At 40.9% G+C, this 24,981-nt stretch overlaps 1 protein-coding gene across 2 annotated transcripts in view; it reads right to left on the reverse strand.

Moving 5' to 3' along the window:
* Nucleotides 1-18,036: 18,036 nt before the first annotated feature.
* The window catches only part of WASL (Wiskott-Aldrich syndrome like), a 25,659-nt gene continuing 18,714 nt past the window's right edge, over nucleotides 18,037-24,981 (reverse strand). For both annotated transcript variants that reach the window (XM_026867950.1, XM_026867952.1), the window contains 3 exons: nucleotides 23,890-24,410; nucleotides 22,680-22,788; nucleotides 18,037-20,741 (listed from right to left, as the gene is read on the reverse strand). In XM_026867950.1, the coding sequence (XP_026723751.1) occupies nucleotides 20,680-20,741; nucleotides 22,680-22,788; nucleotides 23,890-24,410 (692 nt within the window). In that variant the 3' untranslated portion in view covers nucleotides 18,037-20,679. The remainder of the gene's footprint in view (nucleotides 20,742-22,679; nucleotides 22,789-23,889; nucleotides 24,411-24,981) is intronic.

Raw genomic sequence — 24,981 nt, forward strand, 5'->3', positions numbered from 1 at the left:
AGGTGAAAACTGATATAGAAAAAGAAGATGATATAGAAGAAAATGAATACTGAAATGTGGCAGATGAGAGAAAAATGCAGAAAAGAAGAAAATGTAGGAAAAGGAAAAAAGGAAGGCAACATTCAGTTTTCAGATCAGTAAGAGCTGTTGGAGTTGCTCTTTTGCAGAAGGGGAGGGTGATGGGCACAGCCCTGATGAAGGCTTGGCCAGAGCTGCTGACTGCTCTTGCTGACCAGTGGCTCATCAGTTCTCTCTGGTGTGAGGCCTGATCTGATGATGGAGATTAGTATTTCAGCTAAAATGTAGTCACGGAAGTGGCGGCCGTGTGTGGTTATTTAAGCTCCTGCAGTACACTCCCTTATGAAGTGTCAGATCTGTGCCTTAGCCAAAGTCTAATCTGGGTAATTACCTTCTGCCCACATAAATTTCACAGCAGTTTCACTTGGAGGCATTTCAAGGCTTGTCTCCTATTTGCAGATTTCATCAGGCAGAGCCCCCCAAAACACATTGTTAAGGTTTTGATGCACCTCTGAAGTGAAAGGCACCCCCTTCTCTCCTTGAGCGGGTGTCAGCCCTGCTGTGCTGAGCTCCCTCATGAGTGCTTCCAAGGAGCAACCCGTTTTCCTTCCGAGTAGGCAAGTGAGCACTATGACAAGCATACAAAGCCCCTCTGAGGGGTACTTTCTGAACTGGAAGATGGTTTAACAGGAGTCAGGGGGTGCCAAGCCACGTTCCTGCCTGCGGAACAAACACGCCACAACTGTGTATTTCCCCTGGGGCCCAGGTCCTGCTTGTAAACTCAGTTCACTTTCTGTACCTTTCCCTTGAGTCACAGGGAGGCGAATCATCTCCTTTGAAGGCCTGACTGCCTCTTGTTTGACCTGTAACGAAGGTGTCTCCTGGGTCAGCTTCTGCACATCCAGTGCTATGCCCCCATCAGAGCTGGATGTGGTGTCTGGACAAGAGAGCCCCAGGACGCTCATCGTTTGGATGCGTAGGGCTCCCTGCAGTGGATGGCAAAATCCACTTTCTTTCAAAGACCAGTCAGAGAAACAAACACACCCAGATCTGTCAAAATGAATTGGTCAGCAATAAAAGAGCTGCAAAGGATAACCAAGTGCTTGCTGTCACTGAAGAGGTAAAGAGACAGGAGAAGACAATGTGTTACAATATCTTTAGGAACAGGTGATATATCCTTAGAACATTATTTATCTCTTCATGAGTTGCAGAAATAACCAGTCCATTGAAGAGCAAAAATACTGTAGCTTCCCAAGGAAGACAAAACCCAAAACCTGCCTTCCCTATTTACACTGAGTGAAATCTCTCCTGTGAGTGTTCCCCCAAATTTGGGCTGGGGGGAGAAGGGAGGGCTGGGTACTGTACAGACCACACAAGCTTCAGACTGTGGTTGAGACTGACATGGGATCCTCCTACCCCACCACAGCCACCTTTTCCTGTGTGCCACTGTGGTGATCTGCCACCAGCTGCACTGGGCAAGGGCTTCAACCTTGCGTGGTGTTTGGAAGCTGGGCCACCCTGGGAAGCCTCATGTTCCACGATGTCCAACAAGGAGGCACTGTCTCCACTGCAGCTTCATGCTTTGGCCCTTTCCCATAACATGTGTCCACATAAGCATCCATGTTGTGTAACGTGGTGTGAGAGAGCTGACCCACCATAGCACCAGAAATATCAAGATCTTGACTGCTACCTGTAATTCTAGTATCTGGCCCTGTAGTTTGTGCCTTGTCACCTAGGGAAGTGTCTGAACTTACACAAAGAAAAGGAGTTCATAGAAGTCCGAGATTTTATTTCCATGTCTTGAAGCTTCCTGCCTCTTGCTGAATTCCCTGTTATAACAGATGTTCTGGATAGTAACCCACATTACTCTGCAACCTGGGGGTTTAGCTGGGGGTAGAGGCGCTTCCTTCAACCGGCAGAGGTTCCTCCTTCCTACTAAACAGGGCAGGCGGCCAGCAAGGCTCCTTCCAGGTGAAGCCACATCCATTTTTGTGGTCTGAGTCTATGCTGCATGCAGCCAGGAAGCCAGAGGAGCTGGTGCAACACAGTCCCAGCATGGCATGGTGGGAGGATGGATGTCCTGGGGCCCGGGAGGCTGCGAGATGGAGGGGAGGGGGAAGTTATGGCCAAGATCTCTCCCTTGCCCACATGCCAGCACAGCACAGGTGCAACCCTCCCAGCAAAGAAGAGAAGATGGGAGTATTCAGGACTTCCACACCACCACTCAGAAGTTCATGAGATGTATGAAAGTAATGGTTAAGGCAGAGCAGCTCCACAGCCAAAATAGAGGGGATTTGTCTGTAGGTTGTTTAGAGTGACACCTTAAATTGAGGGGGTTACCTGCAGTCCCTGGGTATAAGAGGAGAGGCAGCTCCAAGAATTATTCCTGGGTGCAGGCCCAAGAGAAACAGCATCTGTACAATTCTGGTATCTAACAACAGCCAGGAAAAAGATGTTTTGAATCGGAAGAGGGGCAGAAAATGGCTAGGATAATTGGGGAACTGGAGAGACTGTCCTATGAGAGAGATGAGAACAGGTGGGAGGATCTGTCTAGCCAAACAAAGGCTCAGAAGGATTTCAGCTCACATCTATAAATACTGCAAGGGAGAAAGCTACAGCACACTGTTAGCAGTAGAAAAACAAAACAAACCAAAACAAAACCAAACCAGGACAGAAACTGTGCATGACTGCATTTGGATTAGAAATTAGAAAATGTTTCCTAACTCTCAGAACAAGAAGATCCTTGGAACAGCGTTCCTATCAAAAGGGAATGGGCTAATTCAGCAACTTACTGTTAAAAGAATGTAAGAAGCTTATGAACAGGTAATATGATACGGTGCTCTCAGCTGCAGAAGCCTGAAACTGTGATAACACAGAAGCTCCTGTCATTGTTCACTCCTATATGTGATAACTCCACAGGGTCTGCAAGCCAGAACAGAATCGAAAGTTGTAAAAGTCTCCTACAATTTGTAGTAAGATGCTTTATTTTCAAATCCATGCAAGTCAACTTTAGAAACAGGCTACCACATGGAAGCCAAAGTCTTCTGCTAGGTGCTGGATTAATACCATCTCCACTTGATACCAACAGGAACCAAATACTTAAAAGAGAGAGCAGAATTTGGTTCATATATTGATAAGTCCAGCACTGTCCTTGGATGGTAGATCTCCATTTTCAAAACAATTTTTGGAAAACAGTATTTTTCAGGAAACAGATTCCTTCCTGAAAAGTTATGACTGAAGTTTCCTTTGAGTTGCCTGTTCAATGACTTCATTTTGAATGTTATGTGCTTTAATGGAATAGTGATCGTGGTGCCTACATACTAGGAGAAAACCTGCTATCAGGAGAAAAAGCCTTGTTCAGAAATAAAACTGTGTGCCTGTGTCACTGAGAAGATACTCTTTAGGAGCACCTGGTGATTTGGAGTGGCTGCTTTTATATAAGCAGTGTGGGATATTTTTCTTTTCAGATGTGCAAAATGTCAGTGCATTAACACAGTTTTGTTAAGCACTTGTAAATGAAGTTTCTGAACCAGACTGTGATTTTTGCAGTATTTTCATCATTTTATTTTATCAGATAATTCTCTTGCTTTTGTAAGTACAGAGGGCTCATATTTAATAGCTGCTACCCAGAAAAGAACTTCATCATCTGAGGGGAGACATCTCAACATCTCACCTCTCAGATGGGACTTGGGCTTCGCAGTCCTCAGCCTCACCCTGAGCTGCTCAGAACCGGAGCCATGAAGGAGGAGGATTACGGGCAAGGGGTGCTGTCACAGCTTGGGTAGACAAAGAGAAGGTATGAATCTGGACGAAGTCAATGGGCTACTGGTAAGGGTTAGCTGCAGCAGGGTAGCTCCCACCATGGACTGACCTTCTCCTCCGCAGCTTGCCAGGGCTGTCCTGTGAGGGGAGTGGAGGCCGAAGGTCCATTGCAGCTTTGGGTCTGCCAAGTGGTCATAGCCTTGTGCTGAAACGGAAAGGTGAAAGAGCAAACTGCAGTTAGTGTGCAGCAGTTGAAGGGCTTACTTCCTTTCTGTGAAGACAGTGGAAAAATAGGACAACTCTCACCAACTGGCTGTGGGGTGGCTGCTGCACTGTCAGCCCTAGTTGTAACTGTTCTGTGTGAAGAGATCGGTCCGAAAGAGAAATGGAGATATGGAAAGATTCTGCCCTTGTTGAAAACAGGGCAACAGTCTGCCTGGCAGATGTATTTATTGCTATCTGTAACATTTGACTTCTTTCAGCTTCAAATTAATACAAATTTTATAAAGCCTTTTTAATGGCAAAAAATTAATGATTTTGTACAGAACTCTTAACACAGAGAGAGATGCTTCTCTTTCCTTAAAATATTGCCACAGTAAAAATTCTCAGGCGGTTTCTGGTAAGAGCCAGAATATATATCCCAGAGTCAAGACTGAAGGTTATGTCCTGGGCTGTGCTTCTGCTATTTGTGTACTCTGCGGTATATTGCTTAATTTCTTGTGCCTCTACTTTGCCTTGCGGATATCAGTACTGATCTGCCTCACAAGGCTGTGTTCATATAGACTCAAGTGTGCTCCCCAAGATCCTCAGACATCAAGAGCTATTAGATGCATTATTTTGTTTTTATTTTTATTTTTGCTAACAGGTATGTTTTGACTGGCTGAATATAAGTGAATATGATGCATGTCAGTGTATTTCTAAGCAGTAAGAGACGCACAGCCCATGACCCAGTGCAGGAGAGTTTTTAAATGTGGACGAAGCAAGCCATGAGGACAGGAATCCCGAGGCTGACTTGGCTGTGCAAGAATGCTATCAAAAGGAAGACGTGCAATTTGTCATTTAGCCAGCTAAGTAATAAGCAGATGAGGAACAGAAAGGACAGTCATAAATGCTTATGCACCCTAAAGAGGATAAATTGGGGCTGTTTCTCCCTAGCAATAGCCTAGGAGACAATTTCACCAGACTAACCAAGTATAATCTCTATCCATCAGACTTTTTCTTACGTGGGCGATACCTGACGTTTCAATTCTGTAGGTAAAAAATTCATCCCTTCTGCACCCTCTTATGCCTTTCTGCTGAGAGCATTAAGTGAATCCACCCATAAAGGGCTAAATATTTCCTGGGCTTTTCTTTCCAGGGCTTTTTCTGGGAAACATTTGGAGCCATAGCTTTATATTTTTATTAACATATTTATGACAGTTCTTGAGGCCTGTCAGTGAGCTATAGTTAATCCAGTGAATTTTACAGTACCTGAAGGAAATGTTTATGTGTACACAGAGTAGGGTCACTCCTTTCACTTGGTCTCAGCTTACTGCTCTTTAAATCAACGATACATGCCTGTGTTGCTGTGTTTCACAAACAAGTTGGAAGGCAACATTGCTCATGTTTCATGTGCTCTTGAACACTTCCGCCAAACTCCAGATCTTCATTTTCCTCTTCACCAAGTCTGCCCTGCCCATGGCAGGTTAGTCTCGATAGTGTAGGGAGGGCAGATACAGGCAAACTCTGCCTGTTTTGTGAGCTGGTGAGACAGGCACCAATGCCAATCCAGGTGGTGTGTGACTGCATGGGCAGCTCTCAGACACTGCAAATATTCTTGTCTTTCACCCGGTTTGGGTGCCTCACTAGCCCCTGTTACATGACTTTTGGTCTGCTTTCACTCATCTGCAGTGGGCTCTGTAGGCTTCTATAGTGCTAGGGACTGAATAATAGACCCTGAAACAAAGTTGACCTCTAGGTGAACCTCACAACCAAACGTTATCCATTATTAGTATCTATTAATTAGTAAAATCTGTATTACCATTAACATTTATTATTAGCATCTGATCATTAATGAAATATGTGTTCACTAGTGAAAGATGTAGCTTAGACAAAATATAATCAGTAGTGAGGATGAAATGTGAGAATGGGTATCCAACTTCCCTGGTTTAGCCTTGTTCAAGGCTGAGAACCCAAGTATCTGGCCTTGTTAGAAACTCCCTTGGTTTCCCCCCCGCCCCCGAGCCCTGGCCAGGCTTTGGGTGGAATCCAACAGGAGAATGAAACCAGATGTTTCCACTCAAAACAAAGGTGCCAGCTATTCTGGTTTGCTGATTTTTGGTATATAAGGCTGGGCCCTCTTGCTGCAACTGTGGCAGCCTCACCTATGGGTAGACGCACCGTGTAGGATTTCCCCTTGCAGGGAAAGGTTCTCCAAGTCCTCGGTGCAACCGGGGCTGCCCAGCCACTGCGGGGCTGGATGTTGGTAATGTATGCAAGTGGTGATGTGTCTTTATTAGTCACTATTCTCCCTGTCATGTAGTAATGATTAGGTCCATTACCTTGCTTGTTCTTATTGTCTATAATAAACTGTATGTAGTAATAATTAAGTGCACTATTCTGTATTTTTCTTATTGCTTATTTTCTGTATTACTTAGTTATATCCTTTAATTATTAACAGTAAAATATGCCTACTCTTTTCACTCTGGTGTCTGAGTTTAATTGTCATCCTCGATCAGAAAAACAGCTTCCCTGTCACATCCCATGACAGGCTGGCCTTTTGTCTAGCCAGTCCTGAGACAAACTTTTCAGTTCAGAGTGTCTCTAAACAGTCTAAGTGAGATCCAATTGCTCCAAACATCCTGATTGCTGGATTTTAGGTGCAACACAAGTAGGAGCAGCTCCAGAAGAATTTTGCAGCTCTGGATCAGCACTGCTGTGGTCCCTGTTCATGCCTGCCTGTCTGTGTGTTGCTGCCCCATTTCTCACACCAAAACTGCCATCAGTCAGTTTGGGGAGTTAAACCAGCACCAAAAAAAAGAAAAAGAAAAAAGAAAAAGAAAACCAAACAAAAAGGAAGACTGTTCTGGTTTGGTTCCCCAGACCTCTCACTGTAGGTTCAGTGCTGTGTTGCTGGTGCAGGTGAGGTGGTGGGAACCTCTGGCCAGGAACAGAGGGAGGACAGTGTTGGGCAGCATGGATTTAGCTTGGCTTAAATTGTTCTGGATCCATACCCTAAGCTCTTTGTGACAACAGAACCGTGGATTTTGATAGCCAGGCACAGCTGAGCAGCCTGCATCACCTACTGTGTTGTTGGCTTCTGCTCCCGAATTCCCACTGAGATGAATCCCAGAGGTCACATGGAGAACTGAGCACACAGCTGGGTGTTTGACAGTCTGGAGCTCTAACCCTGCTCTGCCAGCACAGTGCTATGAGACACAGTGTGCCTCAAGGGCATTGGGCACATTGTGCCAGCTTCCTATCTCTGTAAGCATAAAATTTAGTGATAGAAAGCACTTCCAGAGTTGCTCTTGCTCCAAGACAACATCAAATATAATTAAACCAGTCCTTTAGGTAGTAGATAGAGCTCCTAGTCTCCCTAAACAACCATCCATTGGAAATTTTTCTTTAATGTTTTGTTATCTTCTCAAGTGGAAAGCAAGCCCATTACTTCTTGTACCATCCACACAGGACATGGAGAACCATTCACACTGGATAGTCATTGTCTGGCTACCTCAGAATGGCAATGCATGGCCTCATCTGTGAGTGACTGTAGAGCATGTTCATACTGCAAAACGGTGTATCTTATTCTACCACTTAATTAAAAGTAGACGAGACCTGTTCAGTGCTAAAGGTCCTGGATCCTCTGACAGTCATTCATTCAAGAGCTAATAGGACCCACAGTTCATTGCATGATTAGCTAGCTGTGATCCCATCAAAAGCATGATTAATTCTGAAGCAGTCAACTGTTTCCCCTGCAGTGTGCTCCTCTGCAGCTCCTCAGCTATATTCGCAGCCAGAAGAGACGTGGTGGTGAGTAACTGAGAATATGGGGTCATTATCACATTTGAGGATCTGCATGACCCAAGATTGCTCTCCCATCACTTGCTTTATCTGTCAGTTTTCTGATACTATCTTGTGTTGATGCTGGTAGTGCCACCTGGGATAAAGTGGGAATGGAGTCATAGGTGCAGAGGTGGTTCTTTAATCAGGTATGGGCCAATTTATCACTTCCAGAGTGGAGTTTCTGATCAGAGTGAGAGAACCAACCTGACCCTCCGGGTCACGAGTGCTGCTGCTGTGGTGGGATTCACATGCCCAAGACCAGTCAAAACAAAGATGCGAACTTCATTCTTTTATATTTCAATGAATGCTTAAAAACCTAATTGGATTAAAGACCTCATCAGCCTCTTTCTGAGCTGGTAAGTGTTTACCCCTTCTCTAGACAGAGCAGTGGTCTCAAGAGAATTTAAATTTACTTTGTTTATAGGATATTTCCTTATTTGTAATTCAAGGTTAATGTAACTTTGGGGCAGATTCTGGGTGTCTCTCTCTCTCTCATTTTCTTTTCATGAAGAAGTCTAAAGGGTTTATTTCTTCCTAAGGCAAATGGTGAAACCATTCAGTTCTTCAAGACATGTGATGAAAAACTTCTTGCAGGGCCATTCAGTTCTCTCACAATGACGGGAAGAGCTGCACTGATCATGTGCAAAGGAGAAAGAAGATTCAAATGTGTCCACCTCATTCCAGTCAGTCTCCAGGGCCATTGGTAGCGTTCAAAAGCAAGTAATGGACATGGGTATGTTATTTCTACACAGAATATCATACTTTAAAAGCAGTACATCTGATTTAGTTGAAAGCAGGTAGGAATGGCTTGAAGACAGACCAGGAGTTGCATAATTTATTACAGTCAGCTTTTAAGTGAAATTAGGAGTTTAGTATGGAAACATTGTTGAAGTTTTAGCTCTGCCCTGATTTCCTAAGTCTTACACCAGATATTCTATAATGCTTTAAAAAGCAAACACTGAGCTAACCAGTGGCAGAATTTCCTGTACGCTCTCAGCACAGCGGCTTGTGAGCAGGATGCCCATTGCAGTACATGGGGGAAGGCTGCATTAAAAATATATGAGGAACTAAGGATGCTACATCCCTTTATTTGCTTTTCCAGCAAGTGGTATGTGAGAGAGCACCTTGCTGTGAGATGGAGGTGGGCACTAGCTGGCAGTGATCAGACTTCTCACTTGAAGGGCTGCCTCACCATTTTGGCCTCCACACTGCATGGCACCAAGAAATGTTTAACTGTGGTCAATTTTTCTTTTTTCTTTCCATGTCTCTTCCCATTCTTCCAATTACCACTTTCAAAATTATGGAGGAAACATGCCCCATCACTTCTGTTTTCTCATGCTGATCCTTCCTTTCATTTTGGTGTTTTGCACAGAAGAGGCTTGCTTTTTTCCATGTGTGTTTACGGATATTTTTCTGTTTAATAACCCTCTCAGAGACATACTCTGTGTGATCCAAGTGTTATCAGCTTGGGTTCAGGATGCTCTCATCATTGTCAGTCCTTTCCTCACATGTTTCTGTGCTAGACTCCACATGGTCATGTCAAAAGACACCCTGCAAACTTTTCTTTCCCTTCTGGTATTGCTCAGATCATGGGAGATGTAAGTATATGAGGTAAGGAAAAGCCAAACCTAAACCATGAAGACAGTTTGAATCAAAGCTCTATCAAGCTGCCTTTCCTCCCCACTGGCTCTGAATCATAACAAAGAATAAGACATCATTTCATCTTATGTCTCTCTACTGAAGAAGAATATACTTCCTAACTGACATCATATAGGCTTTAAAATCCTTGAACGTGTTTCAGGTAGAGGGTCCTGTTCTGGTGGTTGGAAATGTGGTAAAAATAAATGAGAGTTTTTTTTCTGGTGGATAAAGAAAGATAAAACTGAAACTTCCACTATGAATCTACATAAATGTTCTTCAGCATTAATTTCTCTAAGGCAAAAAATCCACAAAGCATTTTTAGTATAGATTTGCTTGTTTTCTGTATTCTAAAAAATCTCTTTTACAGATTTTATTGGAAAACAGCTACATAATCACTTGTACTACATACAAAATACTTAAGTGCAACTTGGAGGAGAAAGTTTGTTCTGGTATTAAAAATTCTCCATCAGAATGATTTGATAAATTTTATGTGACATGCAGAATCAGCCTTTTATTTTAATTTGATTTTTAATTTAAATGCCTTTTCCAGCACCATAGGGGTATGTTTTTTATGCAGCTCCAGCCTCTGGGTAGCCAAACACCCCTGTTACAAAGGCCAAACATTTTGGCAGTTTGCAAGAATTGCCAAAAGTGTAATATGAACTCATGGATCTCTTGATACATTCTTGTACACACTGATGTCTTTCTGTGCAATGGGGCACTGCCTCAGAGAGCCTAACAAATCCCTTCTCAAACCTGTAATTGCAGTCATTTCTGCTCTGTGAATTCTGCCAAATGCTCATGTGCCCCAGAGAGAGAAGCCTGGGGGCTTCAGTTGTACATACTGTGCAGGTTGCTTCAGATGCTCCCATCTCCAATGTGACCTTTTATTTTGTACATCAGCTATGTTCTTCTCTGAGATAGCATACATTTAAGAGGACACAGTGATGAAATGCAGAGACAACTCCATACCATCTGTCCCCAGCAGGTAGCTATAGTACACGAGACGTGCTCAGTGAACATTATGAAAACTAACCCTATATGGACTCTCTAGAAATTAATAGCTCTATTGCTTACCAAACTGTGGTTGAAGTATTACACCAATGAAATACATATACTTCTCTGAGACTGGGACTACTGCCAGTTAAGTTCCACTGTACCACTGCATTTGCTGTAGCAGACCTCCCGTCCCATCTATTTCCAGAACATCCCAACAGTTTGACCGACTGAGTCCACACCATGACTTCACTCCAGTTTAGTAGTTCTAAATAGAGCTTGGTGGAGAGATTTCATAACTGGATGAAATTTAATGCTGCTGGAAATAAGGAACAATGGGTAGAGCACATAATTTTATCACAAAATTTTGCAAAAGCCTTGGTCCCCATTTGCAACTTGAGCAGTAACATTTTATTGCCTGAACACATTACAGAATTTCTTGCAGTTTGATCTGTTCAGTGTTAGGAAAATGCTTAGAGATCCTGAACAAAATGCTGCCACATGTGTGCAGAGAATAACCAGTATTTAAATGGAATGAAAAACTGTGGGGTTAGGATGCTGATGAGCTTCACATTAAGAGGTTGCACTGGGCAGAAACATTTGGCCAGTTTCAGTCTAATTAGCAACACAAAACACAGAGTTTTTGTTTAGTTGTTTTTTTTTTGTTGTTCTGTTTTTTTTTATTATTATTTATTTTTTTCCCTTATTTAATGCTGTAAAGTAGATATTGCTCAATTAGAACCCAACTGTTTTTGTAGTAATAAAACAGGAGGTCAGATTTAAAGAGCCACATTTGCCCTTGTGTTTCTTCGAAGACCTCTCTGTCTCTAAGTTGACAGTGCAACTGTTCACTGAAAATTAGCAGAAAGATTAATAAAATCTTAGTTGGGATCTTAAAATATATGGCAAGTTCAACAGTTTTAAGTAAGCATGGATCATATTGTTCAGCTGAAATAGCTGACACATTTTTACCCTGTGGCTCTAGTATTTACCAAGTTCAAAGAGTAAAAAAAAAATTAATAGAGGAAAGTAAATCAATCTGATTTCAGCCATGTCCAGTCACAGTTTCTCCTGTCCCATGGTGATATGAGAGACTGGGGGATATAGAGTGTGACTGTCATCCTGCAGCAAAAATATCATCACACACTTCGAAGCTATTGGCTGCCTTTCCTCAAATAAAGTCAGAGCTTTAACGTGCACCCTGATGAAAACAGGATGGCCCCTTTCAAACCAGGATGATAGAGACAGACGACGCAGTAAGATGAAACCAGCAGGAGCCAGCACACACAGAGCTGCAGTAAATACAAGACATAAGCAGAATACCTCCTGTACTTAAAATCTTCTGAGGCCCCTGAGCTTTATGAAAGTGTGGCAGCAGCATTGCTGCACCCTTTGGTCTTGCAGACCTGCAGGGATACAGAAGAGACACCAATTCCAGTGACTTTATTATGACTTGCACCCATGAAACTAATGTTCTTTCCATCTTTTGGGAGAAACACGGGACCATTCGTGGCCAACCAGAAAGAAGTCTGATAGATTAAAGAGGCAGAGCTGAATGGCCATACGATAGGGCCATACATAGCTGCTGCTGCTCGTACAAACACTGCCTACAATAATCACGCACTCGGGCTCAGTTGGCTTGCCGTGACGAGGACTCCCTGTTCAGGATCAGTTAAGCTTCTGACACCGTCAATCACAGTGAAGTGCTCTGGATGGGAGGGGTGAGAGGGTGTGCTGCAAACCTGGCTTCTAAACCAGTGAATTAGCAACTGCTCTTTAAGTCGCAAACCTCATGTCTTTCACATAGTTTATTAAAACTTTTTTAGCTTATTAAAACTAAATCCATGGGGAACTGCATGCTGTGGCTGGGTTTCCAGTGTTCTGATCACACAGGAAATAATGAATACAAAAGGACAGTTTAAGACAACACTAGAGTGTGATCCAGTATTTGCACACACAGCTAACTGAACTGCTCAGATTAACTCTAGTTTACAGACATGATTCATGTAGAGTTTGTTTTTCTGTTTGAGAGCTTAAAAATAGCTGCTGATTCTGAAAAACAGGCCTTGTAGAAATAAAGAAGTCTTGCCTAATGTTTTTATTCTGAGAGTTGAGATAACTAAATTTTAACAAGTAAAATGTCTTAGGCTAGATATCAGGAATCATTTCTTTACAGAAGGGATTGTTAGGCATTGGAATGGGCTGCCCAGGGCAGTGTTGGAGTCCCCATCCCTGGAGGTGTTTAAGAGTTGGGTTGACATAGCACTGAGGGATATGGTGTAGTTGGGAACTGTCAGTGTTAGGTTAACGGTTGGACTAGGTGATCTTCAAGGTCTTTTCCAACCTAGGTGACTCTGTGATTCAAAAATACTTAAAATGTCACATGTCTGGACTGCAATACCATGGTCTATATGTATTTACATATATTACTTTTGATATGCTGTTACCATCATCACACAGATGGACAACTAAAGCACAGGGCAGGCTGGGGTGAGATCTGGATTCAGGTTAAGACACCTATATCTAAGTGTGAAGTATGGATGCCTGCCTGCTCAAAGGATGTCTACACTCTTATTACAGCTGGTGGAGATAAGAGTGACTGAGTTGGACAAATGTAGGAGCTGACTTTGGGATGCATCCTACCCTGACTTCTCAGTAACATATCATCTATTTCTGAGAGAGAATACAGCTAAATCTCTTGAATGCTGAGCCATGGGGTCTGTTGCACAGGGACTTGATACCCATGATGTTTGCTGTAGGTTTCTGTACACACCAGTGAGCCAATCCCATGCAGACAGTCTTCCCTGATGGCCACCACTCTTTAGAGTCACCTCCAAAAGAACACCAAGAGATAATGTGCTTGAGGTTAGACAAGATGCTTCTTCCACACACAGGAGCAGCTTCATCCAGGGCACTGTCCTCCTGATAACAACATGAATGAATTTTATGGCAAAGAATAGACAAGATGGCAAATGTTCAGATAGTTTGACTTTTTAGTGTCTTCCAGAAGGCACTAGTTCTGTCTATGCAGAGAAAGAACATCTGAAGAATGGGCCAAAGGTAAGAGGCTTAGTGCTGAAAATGGCCTAAGAAAGCACATAACCTAGTTTTATTGGAAAGTCAGGAACCAGAAAGATCTGTAATTATCTTATATCACACTTCTGGATGATTTCAGGACCAACAGAAAGGCTTTTCTGACAGTGAAAACAGAAGGAACATGACTAACAACTTCAGCTACCACAGCATTTGATATCAATGCAGCTACAGCCTTTCAGGGAACACATTATCCCTACAGGTAACTGTGACAATTCATTTCTACTTGGTAGAATACACAGTCTCACTAAATCCTCTGCACTGCAGTGTAGCTGAAGGTTAACTTGTAGCATCCACAGCAAGAGGTATAATGAATGCTGCTCTAAACTTGTTCTAAATCCAAGTATCATTTCTGGACTGGATGGTCAACTTGATTGAGGAGGCATATTCCTCACATAAAATAGTGGAATGATGATGATCATCCTGAGCAGACGCTGCCCAAGGTCCACGTAATTTCCTGAGGTCCATAGCCTCAGGACGTTATTGGACCAGGTGATGTGTCCAGCAGCAAAGAAAGATTCTGGTATTTTTTTTGTTTTCTATGCCAGCAGTGATCTATGATAGGTTGACTCCTTGGAGAATGCATCTTGAATTACAGCTATCCTTTGACCAGCCACCCATCTCTCATGTTGCTTATTGGAGCAAAGCTTCTCTATTGGTCATTTAATATTTCAGCTAACTATGTAGGCAAGACCATTTCTGACCCAAAGAGGAATCCACATCAGGACAACTGTTCACCTTGAGATGGCTTGTGTGTTACACTAGAGCTGCATGCTATAGGCTGCTGAAGGTATGTGTTAGGCAATGGTGCTAACTATATTTTTGTCATGAGGTTTGCAGAGCTGTCCAGGAATAAGACATTGGTAGTGGAGACCAGAATGGCTGAGAATAGTAAGGGCTGAGATGTGATAATGTTGCTATCTGGGTAGGACATCAGTTTAGGAGTCAGAAGCTCCTGTAAAGTCCTAGCTCCTGTAAGGCAAGTAATGAAAGGTGTTATAGCACAAAAGGGATCCTTTAAACATTAGAGAATGATTTCATACAGTCTTTGTTGTCTTCATCTTGCTTTACTGGACTCTATTTGTCCCTCTGCAGACCTGTATTCAGTTGTTTTTGTTTTTTTTTTTTAACGCCTACGAACACTCTTGGTACATATTTATTTCCATTTTGGCCACTAAAAACCCTAGTGGGGCTGTGCCTTCTTCCCAGGCATTTTGCTGGTTCAGGTCTTCAATTTTGTTGGTAGCTTTCTTTCTAGTCTGATAAGAATTCTGCTTTATCTGATAGTTTGCATTAGAATTAGGGTAATTCATAAGGAATGTATGGTGGGTTTTTAAGAACTATTTTCTTAATAAATTGTAACCCACATGTGATGGGTTGCCTGGCTGAGGAGCAGATTAGCAATGTATTGTGCCATATTCGAACACTTTTCCAAGAACAGTTTGCAGGGAGACCTCCTGCCAAGAAAATCAGTATTTCTCCCTCCAAACCACAGCATGCCATTCGGATAGAATTTTTGGAAAAGTCATCTAGAAACACTTCTGAAGAGGTATCATTTCTGCTTGGCGTAGACATGGTGAAGAAATGAAAAGGTCCAAGTACCATCCCACTATGCTTTTAATCCAGGAACTGTATTGACCCACACATGAAAAGGGCAGCACAGAACCCACATAGGAGCTGGATGGGAAGCTGAGAACTAGTAGCATCCCCGTTTCAAAAACAAACCTAACAGCAATATCATGGTATCTTCCCTGTCTTGTGCTCTTGGCACCAACTTTGATATAAAGTGCTTGCCATTTGTTTTTGTACCTGATGACCTACTATTAGCCTGGTCAAAAATACAAACCACATGTCTGAGCACTGTTTAACACAACTGACAGCAGAACTATTCTTCCTCTTACCTGTCTTGGGGAGAGCAGGGTAAGTTTTAGTAAAATATTCTCTAAGGATTAGGTACTAAAGCTACTACTGGTGAAAACTTAATTCCTGATGGAGGACCTTGAAAGAGAATGCTACTACCTAGCAGATTTCTCCTTTAGCCACTTGCCTTTCACGCTTACACACATTACCCTCAGGAGACTTAACCACAGAAAACGTGTTTTATGTTAACTGAGTCTAAGACTGACTTTTCCATTTCATTTTGAATTTAAAAGACAGATTCTCTGCTGACAGTTGAACAGGCATAACCCTGACAAAGGCCTATATGCTGAAGATCATTTCTTCTGTTGATGAAGAAATAAGCATTGTTTGGGTCAAAAAGATTATTCTGACCAGAAAAATTCTATAGTAGCACCTAGTAACAAAGAGGAAGAAAAAAAAGAATGCAGGTTTTTCAACAACCTGTCAGTCTGTGCAACTTGTATCCTGAGCATCTGGGAAAGCCCCCTCTACCAACAAAAGGCTCCAAATCCAGCTCAACTGCTCTGGCATCAACATCCAGAAGAGCCAGTTCCCGAATCTGTGTGCCTGCTGATGCCATTTAAGCAAATACTTTGTGTGTGATATATGATACAAGCATTATCATATTTCTTCTGCTTTAAACTCCAGATCATATTGTGTCCCCCAGGTGGCACACAGAAAAATGTATCACAGAACCATCTAGGTTGGAAAAGACCTTGAAGATCATCCAGTCCAGCCATTAACCTAACACTGACAGTTCCCAACTACACCATATCCCTCAGTGCTATGTTGACCCAACTTTTAAACACCTCCAGGGATGGGGACTCCACCACCTCCCTGGGCAGCCCATTCCAACACCTAATGGGGGTTAGGGCTGTTTTTGAACTTGTTCTGTTTTTTAAAAGTTCTCTGAAGCTTTTTCCTCTGAAAACCTTATACCCTCTCATCTAATTCTCAAGCAGTAAGTTTCAAATTCATACTGCTTGAGTAACAAAAAGATGATTAAGCTTCAGGGAGGGAAAACACACACACATGAAGTAACAGCTCAAGAATTTCACTCCAAAAAGACTCCAGAAACTCTTCAGAGCACTAGCAAAAACGCCTTTAAGTATGTTTGCCAGTCTATTATACTAATAGATAAAACCAACAATAAATGTATCACGCTTCAGAATTTCAGGTGTGTATTAAGCTGTTTACAGATGGCTAAGTCCTGCAGGTATTATCTAAAACTACATTAGAGAAAAATCTGAATACCTGATAAATTTCTGTTCTAGTTCATTTTATCAAGTTACTCAACAAATACTGTAAAATTAAGCATAAAATAAAATTTGGCAGAGAACAACTAATTTTTTATATTTCAATACTGATGCAATGATTCTACTTCTCAACACGTATCTGCATTCATTTCAAATCTGTGATTTCAAATAACTAATGGTTTATTTTTTCAAGCACAAAATAGCAGATGTGATAAAAGCAGTTTGGTGATTAAAAAAGAAAAAAAGTCTCTTCCACAAATGTATAAACATCCTTAAACATTCAAACACTACCTTAGAGAGAAGCGTTAGGGTTAAACATGGACGTTAAACCTCCGCAGCTCACATTTTGTGTTTGTACTACCCTACCCCTTCCTTCTCACTTACAAGAAAACTCCAGGCAGTAAACAAATACCTAGCAACAGGAGTCCTCACAGAGTGCTAGAGGGTAACACTGGTCCTTTGAGAGACAGAGGTTTAGTATCTTCTAAGCTTTCCTACACCATTTTCACTTTTCTATAAATAAAGCTGCTTATCACTGTACTTAAGCTTCAGGAACTTTAATTAGCCCAGGAATTCCTCCAATGATTAGATAAAGGCTGTTGCAATGGATTGTTAACAGTCTTAAACAAAAACAAGAGGATCTCTCCTCCTTCTTCCTCTTTACATACATCTCACTTGGGAAAGTAACCACTGTAAATAAAACAAATTGAAGAAAAGCCTCCTTTCAAAAGCGGGTTTTAAGCTTCTATTTAATAAGTGGAGAAGAAATATAATGATATACCTCAGCACACCCTGTAAGTAACAATTTCAACTCTGCCTTACACTTAAGGCCTAAAAATCAGAGAAGTACTAAACTTCAAAAGAAAGTGTACACCAAATAAAAATCTTCAGCTGCTTTAGAGGAAAGCAGACCAGTTCTGAAGTGTCCTGAGCTCAAACATTACAACAGGAAGACAAATATTTACATCTGCGAAAACCTCCTAAGTTAGAGCATTCATTAACAGGAGTTAACTATTTAGTACTTCTAGACTGTTTATTAATGAAGCCATGTTTGTTTGACCTTGAACTGGATTATTGCACTTGCCTGCAGCAGTAGCTGTTTCCAGAGAAGCTGCTGAGCAGCTGTGAGATCTGCCAGGACAGGGTGTCACATTCTTACTCATTGTGTTTATTCACCAGCATAATCCAACTTTCCAGAGACATAAAAATTAATGCTTTGTGAACTTGGCTAGGCAACACAAGTTACTTTTAAAATGTGTAACCAATATGCAGACTTTTAAAAGCTTTGCCACAATTAGCACTTAAAAACCACACAGTTTTACACTAGTTGGGTCAAATTAATTTTATTATGCTCCATGATGAATTGCCACCAGTGCAACATCCTATTCACTGTACATTTCAAAAATTCACATACTAAAAATTTCAGTTTGATAAATGGAAAACTGATTGAGAAGTTCTTACGGATTTCATACGTACAAGTGGCTAGCTGATATTGTCTATGCACATAGAGTGTTGAGATACAAAAGCCTCATGCTAGTTTGTTAATTGCTAAGGCTATCTGGACAGTCATTTAACCAGAATATATAAGAGAGGCCTTCATTACAATGTTTAGCAACAGTGCACCAGTATCATGAAATGCTATCTTCTGCTCATAGTGCAAGTGGCGGAGTGCTGAAGCATGCAGTTATGACTAACTTAACTGCCACTGCAGTCTTTATGCCTGAAATTTATCATGTACAAACACTACTTGAAAGTAAATATTAACCTGGATGCCACAGAATGTGAGTGAACTTTTTGTATGAAGAAATAGAAAACCCAAAAATTTTCTTTGGCCAGTATCTACAAATCAAAGTTTTATTCAATAAGGTAACTTCAGAGTTCCCAAAACCTGTAATAAAAGTTTAATTAATGAACTGTGATGCTTAATTATTAACTACAGTACAGAAATTCCAATTGTGGGAACATAACAGCTAAACATATCTAGTAAGTAGCATGTTAGGAGAACCTCTAGGCCTCACATCTTAATTTTAAAATGCCCTATATGCAATAAAAAATAAGGGAGCAGTGCCAGAAGTTATATGAAAGCCATACAAATATTTTCATTATACACAAGTTCTTAACTCCACTGCCATTAGCCACCCCAGGTTTCACTTGCACTTGATTCAGTGCTCAAGCCATTACAGCAGCAAAGCTAGAAGGAAGTGTTTCTAGCAGCAGAAGGCAATGCAAACGTTATCGCAAGAAAGTGAGACCACCTGGAATTTTTTTTCCTCAAGTTATGTGCTTAAATTACTCTTAGAAGGAAGTTAGCATCCTCTGAATAATTTAACTACAACCTCACCTCTCCCTCTACTTTTCAGCAACTTTCCTTTCCTCTCATATGACTAAATTAATTCTCTAAAGACTAGGTTATAACTGAGTTAGAAATCCAAGCCGTATCATGCAGGTCCAGCCTGTCAAGATCAGGTCAACACTGGGTTTCAGTCAATACAATTTCGATAACTTAAATTTAGTTTGATAGCTTGACTACAGTCAAAGACCCAGGACACTATGCATTAACTACACTCCAAGTATGACTGACTTAACTAAACATTCTGTGTCAGATAATGTGGTTTTTCAAAAGATTTTCTACCTGAAAGTTACAGTAAGTACAGTAATTAATGCTGCAGATATTAAATACCCACGTAGCATAGATTAGTATTTTGTAATAGGCAGATATGCCAATGTTTACTGCACTACAAAGTACAACTTAATCTAAATGTGCAAGCTGTGAAATGAGAATCCCATTTTCCGTCCATTTATTCAAATTCTATTCTTGTGAATTGGGTTCCTGATGTTCATCACAACCCTTGGTCTTAAAGCCAACGTATGAAGACAGAATATTGCCATAAAGTTCAGTACTTATTCAAAGTGTATATTCTGAGTTAATGTCCTTTCAACTTTATGGATGTAGGATTGGTGTTTCAGCATTTGTTGTGTACCATAACGCAAAGACTGCAAAGTAATACCACTTATGTTTACTTTATTAGTACACCAATGTCCTACAAATTTTAAAAAGTAATTAAACATTATTGAAGCAAGCATTAAACGCAGCCCTTCAGCCTGAAAACCACATAAAATTGATTTTTAAAATAAATCAAACTGTAGCAATTGCCAGCCTCCAGTATAGGCCCCAGTAATTTACACTTCTTCATTCTGAAAGTAAAAGCTGGGAAGGGAAAAAAACCCACCCGAACTTGTCTGCATCAAAGATGCCTTACCACTATTACAATGTAAAGCCACCCTGTTTAACTTCAGATAGAAAGTTCCCTAATTTAAGGATTTAATTACTACTGCTGTTCAATAACAGTCAGTATTGCTAGAGTTAGGGCAAGGTAATCTTCACAACTACCTGTGCACTTCTGTAGTGATTTTGTTCTATGTAAAGCATACTGCTAAGATTTGAACTGCGATGTTGTGATGTATTTGAAACCATGCAATAGTATAAACCAGCCTCCACATTCATGTAGCATTGCATTTGAAATGAAGGGGCTAAATAAACTAAGAGCTGCATCACTTAAAGAACATAGTGCTATACTAGGCTTTAATAAGAAAATTTAGATACAGAAAAAGTAGGGTATGAAAATAGTGTTTTCCTTCTTGCATTATAGCTAAATTACATTAAGGTTTTTGTCAGTCTCACATATTACATTTAAACTCCCTTATTGATGGAATGAAAAGTATTCACATGTACATGATCATCCAGGTGTAAACTTGCACACATTAACAGGGAGTAGCTTTGTAGAGGATTATGACAAACCTTTACAGATTAAATGAGGTATTGCACAGATTAATAAAAAAGCAAAAGGCAACAAAAATATACAGCAAATTGGTAGAACATTTACATGATAATTTTACAGAATCCATAGACAGAAAGTAGTGTTTAGTATATCATTCACCTTAAAAAATATATATATATAATAATATATGATCAATCATCCCATTCATCATCATCCTCAAAGTCTTCTTCATCATCTTCATCCTCATCTTCATCTGTAAGACAAAAAAGGCAAGTCACTTGCATGCACTGAATTAACATGACAAAAGTGTTACTGATTTCTCCCACAACTTTCTGAAAACAGAGCGATCAGTTCAAGGAGGTCACAACAATGTATTTGGTAATACTCTATTTTAAGATTTCTAGATATGATATTCAGTTTAGATAGATACTGGCCGAAAGTTAAATTTAATGTTTCCTTTCTCACTCCCTTCCCCAGGTAGGAAAAATAGATCTTGTTTCCTGCTATGAGAAAAAGAATCAGAACACCTACTACCTGTAACTCTTTCTTACAGAATATAAGAGTGGCCAGCTTGTTCTAGACTGGGTTTTAAACTTCAAGGACAGATTAATTTCTGAGATGTAAGAACTGCTTCCCCAGGTTAACTACATAATGGGATTTCTGTTTACTGTACAGGCAGTACAGTATAAATTAAATAATATAAAATAAATTGTTAGCTAAGGACTGCTGTGGTAACTGGAATATTCTAAGTTGTTTAATGCACATCAAATGCAACATCAATGTTTGTTGTTTATTTAGCCTTCTACTATTTTGATATGTATCATAATTTAAAAATTGGTTAGGCAAGAACATTTCCTTCGCTAAGAAACTGCATCCTGGCATTTAAATTATGTAAATGTACTGGGTCTGGCTGAGGTGGAATTGGTTTTCCCCTATAGCAGCCCTCACGGTGCTGTGGTTTATGTTGGGAGCTGGCAGGGTGTTGATGTCACCCTGGTGCTGTGGCTACTGCTGAGCAGTGCTTACACCGCACCAAGGATCTTTCTGACATTTTTCCCCTCAGTGGGATGGGGTGGGCAAGACCTTGGGAGGGGACACAGCCAGGACAGCTGACCCGAACTGACCAAAGGGATATTCCAGACCATGTGACGTCTGCTCAGTATAAAGCTGGGAGAAAGGAGGAAGGGGGTGGGGTCACCCCTGGTCCTCCGAGGCAACCACTATGGGAGCCCTGATCCTGAGAAGGCCCGACATCACCTCTTCATGGGAAGGAGAGAATAAATCGGTTTTCTTTTTTTTTTGCTTCCGTGCACCGACCTTTGCTTTGCTTTGCTTATATTGAAACTGCTTTTGTTTAACCCGCAAGAGTTGGTCTATCTTATTTTCTTTCCCCTCTTTGCCCTGTTGAGAAAACAAGGGGAAAGGGGGGGAATTGATAGAGTGATTTGGTGAGTACCTGGCATTTAGCCAAGGTCAAACCATCACAGTAAAGTATCAAAACTGGAGATTACTACATAGGGCAGCAAATCAACAAACTCTATTGCACTTAGTCAAATGGTCTGCAGACTGCAAGTGCAGTTTTAGTATTAAGGCAATTCTCGGAGAAGAATATATCAAAGCCTAAACAGAAGAGATGTGAACAGCTGCACTACAGCTACTGAACTGCATTTATTACAAGCTGGTATTTGAGAAATGCAAACGCTCTTGCAGCCTTATTTTTTCTGACCACTGAAGTGTGTAAAGTTGATTCCGTACTAGTATGGGACTAGTCAAGTAACACTAGTTATCTGATTATTATCCAGTAGGTGGCATCCAAAGCACACTGGAAGCCAGTTTTAAGAGCATGAATCTTTTAAAGAGCATTGGCTTCTAGAAACAGAAAGCATTAAAAACCTTCCTTTCAAAATATTTTGACAACTATTTGATCAGACAACTAGTGGATAAAAATAAGTCATTAAAAAAAAAATCTTTATAAGGATATTAACCTTGGTTAGTAATTTTTATTTCAGTATTACTGCAAATTACTATAATACCAGTAATTCAAAGCAACATGAAGTAACCATTCAACCCATCACATTCTGTATTGAGCTATATGCTGAAATCCATGCTTTTTTCCAACAGTATTTTATGTTTAAGTGTTAACTCTTGAAAACCCAACATAGTGAGGTCAGAAAAATTCCATCAGACTCACCTGAAGAATGAATGGCTTTGCTCCTTTTCTGCATAACCTCCATTAATGCACCCACAATTCCTGAGGTGGGTGCAGGTGTAGGTGGTGCACTCTCCTGACCATCAGATACCTTGGAAAAAAGGATATGTTAGAAAGATGCAATTAGCAAAACAGAACCTGTGTATTTCAAGACAAACTTCCTTGTAAGATTAATAGTTTATTTTCAGCCAGAAGGAAGAGTGAAATAGCAGTTTGTTTATTCAGCTCAAGCTAAGTTTTTATTTAGGAAAAAGACAACCTTTTCTCTTTTACCATATAACGCAACTGTAGTTAGTCCATACTCAAGATTAAACATTTCAGCTCTGACTTTTACGAAGTGAGCGCTCAGCTAAAAGAGAGCTTCTTAATATGGCTGTATAGGCATGACTTGAGTGGCTGCATAATCATTAGTTTATCCTTGGTATATACCACAAAATATTTTTTCTTGTTTGGGTTTGTTAATCAGGTCTGCTTGGGTTGATAATCCCTTCTGAAAGTAATAGACTTTGATGCTGTATACCTGTAATGACAAATAAATATTAACATGCCCTCACACTTTTTACTTCAGAAGCTTCAAGGGCAGAAGAGTGACAAAAAAAGAAAAAAAAAGATACCCACAGGTAAAACTATTTTTAAGATATCCAGTAATGTCAAGAAGAAATAGTAATAGCCTGAGCTACAGCAGGAAGAGCAGAGGTATTCCTCATGGGGGGCACTTTTCTAGACACAGGCAGCCACCTTCTTATAAGCCTCAACGTTTGCAGAGCATGGGTCTATTTTAAGATGAAACAAATAAATCTAGTGTTTGTCTTCCACTACCATTACTGCTGAACTCATCCCCTGTAGTTCAGACAATTTTACTGAAGTATTCAGACCAGTAATCTTTCACAGTTCTTGGAAAAGTTCTTTACAACCATGATACTGTGGTATCATCACTGTAGGATTTATGCTTAAAGCTTTTCAGTGAAGTGAGAAATTAGTTTGAAACAAGAATAATTTCATGCACCAGTACTCATTCATATCAAATATGTGTTCTAAGCATTTTCTCAGTACTACTTTTTAAAGCATTACTTCAACACTCTGAAAGTTAAGATCAAGCCAAACACAGAGCCACAGGTCACTGTTCATTCTGCAATACTGCAGCTCTTTGCAAGTCCCAAGGGGACACAGATGAAAACCAGCTTTTACTCACAGATTTCAGCTGTATACCCTGTCGTATCTGGTCTAACAGTGCATCTCTTCCTGAGCAGGACACTGGTCGACTGTTCTGTTCTACTTTCTTTAACTGAGCTCCTTCTCTGATTTGATCCAAGAGTGCTGCTTTGTTTCCTGCAGGAACTGGAAGCTGGTGATCAACCTCTGAAGGAAGGCCTGGTGGTGGAGGAGGACCAGGAGGGGGTGGAGGAGGAGGGGGTGGCGGAGGAACAGATGACCCAGTTGCAGGCGGTGGAGGTGGTGGAGGAGGGCCGGATGGTGCGGATGAGGAATGCACTGGTGGTGGTGGAGGATACATCCTGTTTGGAGGAGGTGGGGGCACTGTTGCTCCAGGTCTAGATGGAGGTGGGGGTGGAGGTGCTGCTGTGGGAGCTCTTGAAGGAGGTGGAGGTGGTGCCCCTCGGCCCCTAGCAGGGGGAGGAGGAGGGCCAGAGCTATGGGGAGGTGGTGGAGGAGGTGGAGGGGGTCCTCCTCTGCACGGTGGTGGTGGAGGTGGAGCTGAAATGAAACAAAACAATTTACAATTACATGCTACTCAACATCCCTAAGTCTTTCAGAGACTAGCAGAAAAACACAAAAGGCTCTGCCTTGTCTTTTGCAAGGATCTCTGTGCCTGTGAAAATTTCACCAATTCCGGATTAAGTTGAACATAGCTGAATATAAGCTATGCTTATATGAATGCAAACCAAGCTTAATATAGCCCCTATGTCTATTGTGTATTTTGTAAAAGAATCAACACTGCAGGAAGCAAGTTCTTAAAAAACCCTAACAAAATAACAAAACAAGCTTTGTTGTTAATTTTGGTTTATTCCTATAATAGTAATTTTCTTCATAATCCAAGAATATGTTAAGCCAATGTTTCAATTTCTCATGACAAAGTGCAGAAAAAATTTCAAAAGAATCCTCGAAAATTTTGTTCATCTAGGACACAAGGCAAGAGAAAGGTTTTAGAAAATACACTTAAGAGTGAAATACAGAATTTCCACTTTACAATCTATCCATTATTTTATTAGGGAATTAGAGATAAATATTTTTTTAAGCAACATCGTCTAGTAACAACACCCCCCCC

This window comes from Athene cunicularia, assembly GCF_003259725.1.
Source record: "Athene cunicularia isolate RWA chromosome 1 unlocalized genomic scaffold, athCun1 chr1_part2, whole genome shotgun sequence".
In the NCBI taxonomy this organism is placed as follows: domain Eukaryota; kingdom Metazoa; phylum Chordata; class Aves; order Strigiformes; family Strigidae; genus Athene; species Athene cunicularia.